General features: G+C 33.7%; 1 protein-coding gene across 7 annotated transcripts in view; it reads left to right on the top strand.

The window, feature by feature from the left end:
• The window catches only part of PPP1R12A (protein phosphatase 1 regulatory subunit 12A), a 161,930-nt gene extending 149,222 nt beyond the window's left edge, over positions 1 to 12,708 (top strand). For all 7 annotated transcript variants that reach the window (XM_055239260.2, XM_055239264.2, XM_055239262.2 and 4 more), the window contains 3 exons: positions 4,187 to 4,234; positions 7,686 to 7,736; positions 10,277 to 12,708. In XM_055239260.2, the coding sequence (XP_055095235.1) occupies positions 4,187 to 4,234; positions 7,686 to 7,736; positions 10,277 to 10,363 (186 nt within the window). In that variant the 3' untranslated portion in view covers positions 10,364 to 12,708. The remainder of the gene's footprint in view (positions 1 to 4,186; positions 4,235 to 7,685; positions 7,737 to 10,276) is intronic.
• Positions 12,709 to 13,033: the final 325 nt, after the last annotated feature.

Below are 13,033 nucleotides of genomic sequence, written 5' to 3'. Positions count from 1 at the left end.
TCTGTTTAGTTTATTACAAATATTTTCTGTTTATTCAAGTAAAGGTTATTTTATATTAGAGTGCTGGAAGAAGATAATTTTAATCATAACTCCTTTTGTAAGTTCCTTCTATGCAGCAGTCTAGAGAAGATAAATTTTGACAATAAAATTGGGATAGCCAAGCAAAACTCACAACCTTGTACATATGATCTAGCAATTGTTTCACAAGCCACTTTTCCATTTCCATGGAACATTAGTTCTGGGAGACAGGAATAGGTACATCTTCTCCTTATTTCCCTCCTTTCAAAAAACAAAAAAAGCTTTGTGATCAAAGAAACTAGGGAAATACTACATATTTTACATGTTAGAGACTTTACAGGGTCTATTTATATGCTAAAGGCTCTAAGGCATCCTGTAATTTTTAAGAAAACAAATGTGTTCAATTTTAACCTGGGACTTTCTAGCATAAACATATTTCTGCAGCACAACTCTTAGAATCCAGCTGAAAGCATGGATCTAAAAACAGCATATCCAGATCTGTGAATGGGACTACGTACTTTTTTTGGTCAGTCTTTACACTGATCTTTTTCTTAATTTTTAAAAATTGATTCTAAAAAAACAACAACAAAACAAAAACCAAAAAAGTTCATTCTGTTTGTTGAACTTAAACTTGTTAGCAGATCCTTTTTTTAACCATTGTTGTGTTGTAAAGCGATTGTCTGTACACAGTAGATACTGTGCCAAACTTCCAGGGTTCAGCCTAACCTCACCACTCCTCAGATTCCTTCATGTTAGTGGAGGTTTTTGTAAAGATAAACAGAAAAATGAAACAGAACATGAATACGTTTCATAGTGAGATGTCATAAAAACTTACAGTGTCATACACATTAAAACTACTGACTTATATTTAGGCTTCATGGTAAACTGGAATGTTTAGCAGAAAAGTTAACTAAGTAAAAATACCTAAACTGAAGTTGATGTTTTTTAATCAGTGAACTTGTCATCATCCTTCAGGTTGTATTAGTAGCTTAGTGAGCCTGCATACATAAAAATATAATGAGTTCTCTGAGCATAGCTTCAGATCTAGGGATTTCATTATAATGTTCTAAGTAAAGATGTCCACTGCAGCCGGGTGCGGTGGCTCACGCCTGTAATTCCAGCACTTTGGGAGTCCAAGTTGGGCAGATCACCTGAGGTCAGGAGCTCGAGACCAGCCTGGCCAACATAGTGAAACCTCATCTCTACTAAAAATACAGAAAAAATAGCTGGGTGTGGTGGTGGGCGCCTGTAGTCCCAGCTACTCGGGAGCTGAGGCAGGAGAATTGCTTGAACCCGGGAGGTGGAGGTTGCAGTGAGCCAAGATCGTGCCACTGCACTCCAGCCTGGGTGACAGAGCAAGACTCCATCTCAAATAAATAGATAAATAAATATCCACTGCTCCCTACTATAGTGTTCTGTCATGGTGACTCACCTCATATGTGTCTCCACTACTTAATGCCTTCTCTGTGTTCTGCTTTGCTGCCTACTTCATTGTCATGTAATTCTTCCTGTATGTCTCTCTGTCAAACCCTGCAAGAGAGGGGAATTGATAGAATTAGCCTGTTACTACCCAGGAGCAGCCTGTTTTGTTAGTGACCATTTCATAGGTCACTGGACAGAAAGTTGCCTGTGGGTCGGGTACCAATTTCTGTTACCTGGCAAGAGAAGTAGGATTAAAAAATATCACAGCTTCTGCGTTGGCAGGTACTCTGAGTATCGCGTCCAGTATGCTGAGTTAACAATGAGAAGTATAATTCATAAAAGTAAAACCGATACGCATTAAAGTAACTTTTGGGGTTCAACTTTCAGGTATTTATCCCGAATCTACTGTGAACTTTTGCACCTTTTTTTTTTTTTTTTCTTTTTTTTTTTTTTTTGGCATTGATTGACTTCATAACTGTTCACAAATATACAAATATTTGCATCAGATATTTGCCACAAATAGCAGTGGCAGTTTTGATAGTTGCATGAAATTAATCTTGAAGTTTAGGTCTGTTTGATAGTATTTAGCCAAGAGACTCTGGAATCCTTGACTCTTGCCCTAGCGCAGGTACCCTCCTTCCCATATCTCCAAGGAAGGGAAAAAATATGCCAACTTACCAGAAGCAGTTTGCTGAATACCACTTTGCCAAATGACCATTTTCACCAGATTTAGTCATTGTGAGTTTAACAGCTTTAACTGGATTGTTTAACAAGAAAGTTAACTAAGTAAACATACTATCTAAACTGATGTTGATGTTTTCTAATCAATGAAATTGGCAAACCACATATAATTGCTAAAATGTTCCCATATGAAAAAATCCCCAATGAAATGCTATTTTTCTATGTTTTGTTAGTTTACATGTGTTGTTATTATTTTGGCTATTTGATTTTTTTCAGGTGCTTTTGAATGTTACTTAAAATTTTTTTGGTCTTGTAAAGAGTTTCTATGATTTATTTTTAAATCCTCAAGTGGTGTATCAGCCTTTGTTTTATATTTCTAGCAATTAAATGTTTAAATTCAAAACCAAAAATAAATGAGAATTAACTAAACAGTCTCATATTTGAATTATTATTTTTTTTAATGGATACAGCATCTCACTGTGTAACTCAAGCTGGAGTGCAGTGGTGCAATCAGGGCTCACTGCAGCCTCAATATCCCTGGCTCAAGCAATCATCCCACCTTAGCCTCCCGGATAGTTAGGACTACAGGCAGTGCCACCACACCTGTTTAATTTTTCTTTTTTTTCTTTTCTTTTCTTTTTTTTTTTTTTTTTTGTAGAGATGGAGTTTCACCGTGTTGCCCAGGCTGGTCTTGAACTCCTGGGCTCAAGTGATCCGCCCATCTCAGCCTCACAAAGTGTTAGAATTACAGGTGTGAGCCACTACACCCAGCCTCATATTTGAAACTCTGAACTGAATTTCTCACAAGAACCAATTGGAATATTGACCTTTATGTTTCCAGAAAGAGTAAGCACAAAAGCTTGAAGCCATTTAAAATAAGAGAAGTAGTAAGAAAACCTAGCCATGATTAGTTCTTTAAATGTTATACACCATAACTGTAAAAATTGTGAAAGAGGGATCAAAAAGTGACTTGGTTACAAGTCCTAGAGATACTAAAACATGAATACTGAAGGGGTTGGCATAAAAGAAAATTATGTAAAGAAATATTTTTAAAATTACCACATTGAACAGTGAAATTGTGTTTAATCAATATGTTTTTAAAGCATATTTTGTGGTTAGTACTCATAAAGCATTTTTGTTAAAGTGGTCAAAAACCATTTTTGGTAAATTAGTAAAATTGGTTATTCAGCAAGTTGGCTTTTGAGGAATTCATTTTCCAAATTGACCAGGAATTCCAAGGGAGATGTTTGTACAGAGATCAATGTAAATAAAATCTAAGATGCCACTGTTTTTTTCTTTTTCTTTTTGTTCTTAAACTGTGCCAGTGCTCAATGTCCAGAGCTCTCCAGTACAGGATACAACATGTGGCTAAAACCCAAGGTGCTTTTCCATCCCTTAAAGCCAAGCTTAAATCTCAGGATTTTATCAACTTTGAGCTGGTCAGATAGTAAAGGAAGTGGAAAAAATGAAAGGCCTAAGCTCACCAGCAAAAGAAAGCTGTACAGCTAGAATTTCTTATAAGTGAAAGTGGATGTGAACCAATTGTGGAGCGTGGATGATTGGAAAAGAAACCTACAGTGTGAGCCAAGACCAAGATAGCTGTGGGAGAAGATAAAAAGGCCAGTTTACTGGTCTGGCCGCATGGATACAGAGTCATTCAACCTGCTAATGAATATATTTCAATCAAGGTCCTGGAATCTGACCATTCTGATTAGCCACTCCTGATGGTGTAGGAAAGGAAAGAATTTGGGCTTCAGAAGGAAAGCTACAGTTTTGTTTTTCTTCTACATACTCACTCACCCTCACGCCGAACTAAACTACGAAAGTTCCTGGGGAAAAGTGATAGAGAACATAAAATGAGAGCTCTGGTTACCATTCTATTTCTAAACATTCATTTCACTCTTTATTATTTTAATACAAATCCTGTTTTCTCTTTGCTTTACTCACGAACCTGTGTTTTACTCCACTTGAATATTGTGATTTAATACCCATTAAAAGAAAATTACTGTGGTCGCCCCTCAATCTTTTTTGCACTTATCTCTTATAATTTCTTACTTTGTTGCAGAGACAAGAAAGATTTGCTGATAGGTCACTGTTGGAAATGGAAAAAAGGGTAAGTGTCCCACTTATTAAATAATTTTTTTTTCTTTCTTGTTTTAGGTAAACAGTGGTAGGTTTTTCGTTTTTGTTTTGTTATTATGGATGACAGTTTTAATTAGTTTAAATATTTATTGAATCAATGTATTTTACAGCAACTTCTTTATAGAATTCTATGGGGTTTCTCTAGGTATGAAATGACCTTGTTAAATAAAATTTAATTTACCACATAATTCTTTTAATGAATTTTAAAAAACTATCTTGCCTTGATTCTGAAATGTACTATACACATTTGATATTTTTGAATTGCCGTTTATCTCTTATGGTCTGTACCTAAAACGTTTTAATCATAAATACATTTATTTTAATTCTTTATAAACCTAAAATTACTTAAGTTTTTAAATCTGGAACATCAAATTTTCAAATTCTTTTTAAAGTTAATTTAATAATTTTTTAAAATTTTGAGTTTAAATATTTAACTTAAGTAGGATATTTTAAACAAAAAAAAATGATTACAAGAAAATCCTTATGCCACTTGATGTCTTTCTGCAAGTTTTTATTGATTAATACATTCACTTGTATTTCTCTTCACTTATTGTTGCTCAAAGGTCTAGGAGTAGTCATAGGAATAACTGTACAAGTTTAGCCTGATCAGCTGAAAATGTATAAATGATCCAGAAGTTAAAGGAAAAGTGCCCAAAGATTGTTTGCAGTGTAGCTGAGCAGTAGCTAGACTTGGTAGGGTTTCGACCAGAGAAGAAATGACATGCTGGTAGCTATGGTCAAAGAGTAAATACTTAGGAGCTATTGATATAAAAACATTTTTCTTCCATTCTATTTTAAAATAACCAATTTGCCTTTTTCACCAAAAAAAGAAATGGTTGAAAAAAAAGAATATAAAAAGTCTTTTAATGTCTGTGTCATTTGCTAGTTGCACCTTGCAATAGCTACCATTTTATTATGCTTTCTGCAAGTTTTAAAAATTAGTGTTCTGAGTCATGTTTTCAAAATGGACATAATAATTGCTAAAATATTGTTTTAATAAATTTAATATTATTATATCCTGTTAGAATATTTAACCGTTACTGAATTTTATCTCCAGGATAGGCAGAAATAATAAAATCAGTTCTCTGTTACACTAACGGTTGAGATGAAAGGCATGGATAACAAACTGTACTTAAAGTAATATTTATTTTGCAAATACAATCACAATTTTAAATATTTAATTCTTCTTATGAAAGTAATACATGTTTATTATAGAAACTTCGGTAAAAGAAGAAAATATTAAATTATCTGTAATCTGTCATGCAGAGATAGCTGATATTTTGATATTTTTTTTTCTAACATACACATGGTGCAGACACATTCATACTCTGACAAGCTCACCTGACCTCCTTTTTCTGCTTGTCAAATGCAGATAAATTACAAAGTAGCTAATCCACTCTCTATAATCATGGTATTAATAGTAACTGCTAACATTTATTCATCATTCTCTGTATATCAAGCAGGCACAAAATTAAACACTTTACATGCATTTTCTCTCAACCATATTTTTTTCCTTGTTTTTTTTTTTTGTTTGTCTGTTTGTTTTTTAAAGAGACAGGATATTGCCCTGTCACCCAGGCTGGAGTACAGTGGCACAGTCACGGATCACTGCATCCTCCAATTCCTGGGTTCAAGCAATCCTCCCACATCAGCCTCCAGAATAGCTGGCACTACAGGTGCATGCCTCCACACCTAGCTATTTTTTTTTTGAGACAGAGTCTCGCTCTGTCGCCCGGGCTGGAGTGCAGTGGCGCAATCTCGGCTCACTGCAAGCTCCGCCTCCCGGGTTCACGCCATTCTCCTGCCTCAGCCTCCGAGTAGCTGGGACTACAGGCGCCTGCCACCGCGCCCGGCTAATTTTTTGTATTTTTTAGTAGAGACGGGGTTTCACCGTGGTCTCGATCTCCTGACCTCGTGATCCGCCCGCCTCGGCCTCCCAAAGTGCTGGGATTACAAGCGTGAGCCACCGCGCCCGGCACACCTAGCTATTTTTTTAATTTCTTTTTGGAGACAAGGTCTCACTTTGTTGCCCAGGCCGGTCTTGAACTCTTAGCTGTATGCCATCCTTCCACCTAGGCCTCCCAAAGTGCTGGGATTACAGGCTTGAGCCATTGTGCCTGGCCAATTATTTTTTGATGTTAATATGTTTGTCAAACAGAAGAAATTTCATACCATTTTACAGATGTCAATTTCATTGAGCTAATAGAATCAGGCAGTTGGGTGTAGTTTTCTTGTCTTACTTTACCACTAAGTTAAAATCTTGAAGACACCTAATAAAATTGAGGCTCATAGGGAGATTACCTCTCAGAAGAAATATTCTATTTCTGATGTTTTGCGAAGTGGTAAAGATCAAATATGACACTTCATGTGCTAGTATTTTGAGAAGTGTGATGATTTGTATGAATTTGTCATGACTGTATTATTTAGTAGAAGATCTATGATTGAAAATAATGTTTTTGTCTATACAATAATGTTTAGGCATGCTGATGTTAGAATAACATGGTACTTAAAAGACGATCAGTAGGATTCTGTCTACTTTTTAAAATCACATACCCTAAAAACATTAACATTTACAGTAAATGTACTGCTTGACTAAATACCAGCATTTGTTATTAATCTGGGAAAGAATGTCTTGGAAATAGTTTCAGTGTGATTAAACTAAATTTAAATGGTTTGTATCTGAAAGGTGACCGGCAAGAGTCAGTATCTTCTGGGCGGTATGACCTAACCAGTTTTACAGCTCATCAATTACTGCTGCTTGCTTTTTGCATAACACCCCAGAATGCTTATCATTTAAGGGAGAATAAAACAGTACACTGCAATAATGTGTTGTGTGTTGGCTTTGCCTGTCACTCTTTGAAACAAGTTTAAAATAAATGCTGCAGTTGCTTCTCTGTTACATTCACCGCATTAATGCTACACATAATGTCAACCTAAATACAAAGCTATAAAGTCAGTTGGATAAACAATAGCTAGTACACATTGTGAGTGGAGGAAATGAGCTTCTCTTACATTCCTCTGAAATTGCAAAGTAGACGTTTTAGGCATGTTTGCTTCTTGCTTTTCTGCTTCTGTCACTATAATATGATTGCATCTTTGTGTGAGTTTTTTCTTTTCTGTACAGTCTTCAGTCTTGAGTATTGATTAACTCTAAGTTTTACGTGAACTAAAAAAGTAGTTTGAACATGTTATATAGCATCTTCCCAGAAAGTCAAAGCTTTAAATTAAGAGCTTGTACTCTTAAGGATAAAGATCTTTATTTTTGTCAAATTTTGGAAAGCTCTTTACATATCACTGGCATCACATCTTTTCTACACTGCTCCTGATTGGACCTTTAATTCTGAAGTATCACTATTTCACAGTATAGAAGAAGACTTAAGAATATAATAATTATATAACGTTGGTACCTTAAATCGATCTAGGAACGAAGAGCTCTAGAAAGAAGAATATCTGAAATGGAAGAAGAGCTCAAAGTAAGTAAACTATGTTATTTATGAGAGAGAGTGCTGTTTATGTATTAATGTTTAAAATACTATTATAGATATGGTTTACATTAATTGTTCTCAAAGCTGATTACCCAATTTGTGAACCGTCTATATCTGGTGCTTCTCTTCTTCCTGAATCCAGGTTTTAGTGAGCAAGAAGAGGGTCTAAAACCCAAATCTTAACACCTATGAAAAGAAGGAGCAAAAATAAAATAAAAAATAAAACCCGAATTATTTTGATAATCAATTTGTGTAGCACTTTTGCTGTTCAGGTATAGAAGAAGTTAGACAATAATAATAGGATGTAGGATTTATTATTTATTCTTTATGTTTCTGTATACTTTCATGTTTTTTGGCGAGTAAGTAGTAGTAGAGGGGGTTACTATAAAATGTTCTCCTTTGAAAGTAAAGGACATTAGGGGAGTGAACAGGCAGAGCTGTATTTTATCAAACTCCATACTACCTATAGAAATAATTATGTTTTGAATGTCTTCACAAGAAAAGTAGCATAGTTAATTGATTACCTCTTACCACACTGTCCTTCATAAAATCTTTATCACATTGTGAATTAATGAACCAATGCATAGTATATTGTACCCATAGAATTAGAAGTTCAAGATTTAGATGTTTCATTATTAAATTGTTTGGTTTATTATTAGACCATTATTATTGAATGGCTTTGAAGATTGGAGACAAATCTTTTGTATTTTGTTTGCTTATGTATTATTTAGTTTGAAATAGGATTTTAGGAATACAGTGTTTACCTTTCTGAATCTTATTCTTTTAAGATGTAATATTTTTAAAAAATTATTACCTGTGATTCTCTATATTCTTATTATACTCTTTTCCATTTTCTTATTTTTTATTCTTATTTCTTTATGTTCTGATTCCTGCAGAACCTGCACCAAATAAAGCAAATTCAATCTCTGAGGGAGTTAAATGAGCGACTGCTGACTGAGAATAGGGCCTTGACAAGAGTGGTAGCCAAGCGCTCAGGGTTCTGTAGGCAACTGCAGTCTGTGAACCTATAATGTTTAGTTTCATCATTTCTTCTTGGTAGAGCCAGGCAGGTGTTTTTATATTAGTAGGCGTGTTTTGTAAGAGCTCACTTTTACAAATTAATGCCATTGTGTCTGGAGCATATCATATAACTAATTATGCATGGCTTCTTAGAATGTTAGAAATTGTCACTAATTGTATATGGCAATTGATGAGCTACAGTAAAATTAGGGATGATTTTGGAATTTAAGTTAAAGACTTATCTGTACTTTTGTAAAGCTTTTGCACATTTTTTAGCTATACAGATATTTTAGGACTTAAAATATGACTATTATTTACAGTTCTTTACTAGAGAGAAAACAAACAGTATATAACATTTTACATATATTTTGAAGCTGAAGATTAAGCATACATTATCTGTTTTTCAAAATAATGTCATTTGAAGTCAGAACCACATTAGTTTATAATCATTCAGTTTTCTATTACAAATGTTCAAATGAATAAACATAAGATTACTATTTTTTTTACATCTTAAAGATTCTGAACACAGATAAGAATATATTGGTTCCATGTAAAATTAAATCTTCCTAAAGATTTTGCTTAAGGTAGTTTTGCAAATAGAAGTTTTACTTTTATCAAGTTAGATAATCTAATACATTTTGAAAACTGAGGAAAGAGGACTATTTTGGAAAGTATGGTTTAAGGACCAAAAATATGAGCTATTTCATTTCCTAGTGAAACTGGCAAAGAACATACAGTTCTAATCATCCTTAGTAGAATATTCAGTTAACTTGTAATATTTTCACCCCCTTCATCAATTTGTCTGTAAATCAACAGAAAATTGAGATGCATTGTTTGAAGATACGAGGCTATTTGTATCAAAATTGGTTATTTTTGTAATAGTTGGATCATAGATACAGACTTACTACTTTAGCTTAAACATGATACACTATTCTAATAATAGTAATTGCTTGTTACCATTTAATAAGCATCTATCTGGGATTGGACATTGTTTAGGCATCTTAAACTGAGGTATTATAGGTGAATCCTTTAAGGAATTTTAATAATTTAGAACAAGTCTAACTTCCTCAATGTTTTCCTAGGTAGTTTGGCTTTCTTGTGGAACAACATTAAGTATTATGATTTTAGGTCTGACATACATAAAGCAAAAGTCTTTGGTTTAGGTGCTGACAGGAACCTCTTTTAAGAGCCTATCCTAACAAAAACAGGCTTCATTGTCTTGGCTGCTGGAATGTGGTGTGCTTGTGAGTCATAAAATCCTTTAGTAAATTTCAATGGAAAATGTGGAGAGAATAAACCTTTCATTCCAGCATTTATGAAATTAATTAGCTTTACAAATCCAGGTGTGGTTTTTTCCCTTCTTCCTGATACATGTTTTAGATACTAGAAATATATATAACTGACAAAGCTTGATGATCATGTGTTTTGTGGTGAAAATATAACATTAAGAATAATGTTTTATCTTTCTGTTGAAGGTAAAACTTGATCTTCAATTTTTCTCTTTATAGATGTTACCAGACCTAAAAGCAGACAACCAGAGGCTAAAGGATGAAAATGGGGCCTTGATCAGAGTTATAAGCAAACTTTCCAAATAAAAAAAAAAGAAAAAAAAAGCAGCAAGTAATGGAATTGCACATATTAGTAACCCAGTGGACCAGAATTGGCAGTCACTGGAAGTCTGGGAAGAATTCTTGGAGACTGTCATTTTCGGATATCCTGCCAAATGCCCTCTTATCTAGAATTTTGTTTAATTTTCTGGGGTGTTTTTGTTGTTGGTTTTTTTTTTTTTTTTTTTTAATCAAGACCATTGTTTCATGTTAATGCAGCTGCTGAGAAGATTTTTTTTTAATGACTGAGAAAACTTGTTTACAGCTCCAGCATATAAGGAAAGTGTTCAAGGCCAGATATGCCTCAGATATTTAACCAGTAAGCCTTAGTTGTACATAAATACTTTTGTGTCAACAAAAACTTTCAGCTCTCACAGAAGACAGTTACTCAACATTTTTTGATGTGCCACAGTTTCCAGTTTTTCGATATTTAAATTTTTTGGCTTTTCATCTAAGTTTGGGTTTGTATTTTTTCCTTCTAAACTCTTCATGTGGCAGAGTCTTCTATGTTTTCACAGCTTTTTCATTACAGAAAAGAACACGTGCTCTTCTGTGATTATTGTCATGTATTAGGCTAATGCCATGTTGTCTCCCACCTGGAACTGAATTGCTTGGTGGAACATATGCTTTCACTGTTTGTGCAATATGCATTTATTTCTTATATGAATGCTTTAAAGTCATTTGAGATTAGATCTTTTAATTCCTATTTTCTGCTTCATTGGTCACTTTTTTTTTATTGTAGTATAAGATGTTAGATTCTGTAATCTTCACATTCATTTTAGCAGGTACTGAGTGATGCTGTATATACAAATAAGTGTATTGTTTTGATTTTTAGACCACCACATGGCATGCTTGACTATTTCTTATTTCAAATGTCTGCTAATGCAGAGTAGGCTACTCCATGATAGTGTTAAAAAACAAAATTTGCTAACAATGTGATATAAAGACTTTAAAAGTTACACATTATGTGGAGCCCTATCTTTACAAAAGTTTCCTACTGTAAAGTGCTTTTATTTTCAGTTTTCATTTGATAGTACTCAACCATAATTAAAGTTGCATAAGATCATTGCTTTACATTTCACATACCTATATTTATCTGAGTGCTGTCTAAAACTGTTGTGCTAGCCAAAGTAATGCTATGAAATCATTTGCAGAATTAACGTGAGTTAATGTTAAATGCACTGTTATTGCCATGTGAAGAGGCATCGACTTTGATACCACCATCATGTTCAGACCATTTTATACATTTCAGTGGCCTTTTTTTTAAGGAAAAAAAAAGCGCAAAACCAAGTACATAGTGAAGATGGCTTTTATTTGGACAAATAGCTTTTATATTTTCATTAAACCATGCAAAAAATACTACATCTTTCTGGCACATAACTGTCTCCTTAACCACTGAACAGTTCAGCCATTTGAATAAATTGTACATTGTAAAGCTTATAGTAGCTGATTGTATTATTGATTGTATTGTATACTATATTAAATGTGAATTTGTACCCCATCATTTTAAAAGGTCATTGTGTTCTACTGCCTATTTTAGATTACTTTGGGGTTGGGGAAGGGTGTTTTGGTAAGCAGGATTTTAAGTCCTCTCTCTCTCGATTGGTTTTATGAAGATATAAGGTTATGCTCTTACTACCAAGCTCAGGATTCTTGATTTTAAAGGTACAAGGATAGTTGTGGGAGTTTTATTTTTGGTTATATTTGAACTGTATGAATGGTAGGTCTGAATATTGAGAATTTCCATGGTCTTATGTGGAGGTAAAATATACAGATAACTGATCAGTTTGAGTGACCGCAACATGTTCTGGTTGCACAACAGTTAGGCATGCTATGGTTTATATTTGTGAAGTTTGGATGCCTGTGAAGAATGATTAAATACATGTTTCTAATATTTTAGTGTTTTGTATTTAGGTTATTTATTCTTTGTATCTAAAACTGAACAGCTACTGTGCTATATTGATTTTATTGGTAGTATTGAGCAGACCTTGTTTCTGCATGAAACTAGTTGCAAAACCCACTATTTTGGAAATAAAAATGTATTTTGACATATACAAATAAAATGAATAAAACTATTTTAAATGTGTGAACTTTTAATGAAGACATTTTAAATTTTGTTCTGAGATATTTAAATTCTGCATGGGTATTTTTTCACTAATTGCTTTACTTGGATACCAATTTGAATAATTTCTGAAATTGTAATATTGTGATAATTTGCACAGCATTGTACATGCACATCTGTAAATGCAATCTTAATTGCCATATTTATGCAATCTGTGTACCAATTTGGACAAATGTTTATATATTTTACATAAAGCTGTCTGTATGCAGAATCTGAGAACTAGTTTTTTTATGATAATAAGTGGGTAAAAAATAATAACAGTGAGTTTCAGGGTAGTTGCTTTGTAGCACAAGATTTTGCTTCCATAAACACTTTTTTTTTTTTTTTTTAAAGTAAACCTGTGCTTTTTCTTATCTGCAAACATAGGCTTAGTGATACATATAAAGGTAATATTCCATTGAAACATACAATTTACTTTAGTATTAGATCATTTTCCAATTTAGATTTGTCCAAGGTTCAACCTGCTAACACATCTATAAATAAGAGGCACTTTTAGCCAGGCATGGTTGGGAGGCCCAGGCAGGAGGATCACCTGA

Source organism: Symphalangus syndactylus, chromosome 13 (genome assembly GCF_028878055.3).
Source record: "Symphalangus syndactylus isolate Jambi chromosome 13, NHGRI_mSymSyn1-v2.1_pri, whole genome shotgun sequence".
NCBI lineage: Eukaryota > Metazoa > Chordata > Mammalia > Primates > Hylobatidae > Symphalangus > Symphalangus syndactylus.
This window is presented reverse-complemented; position numbering and strand designations above follow the sequence as displayed.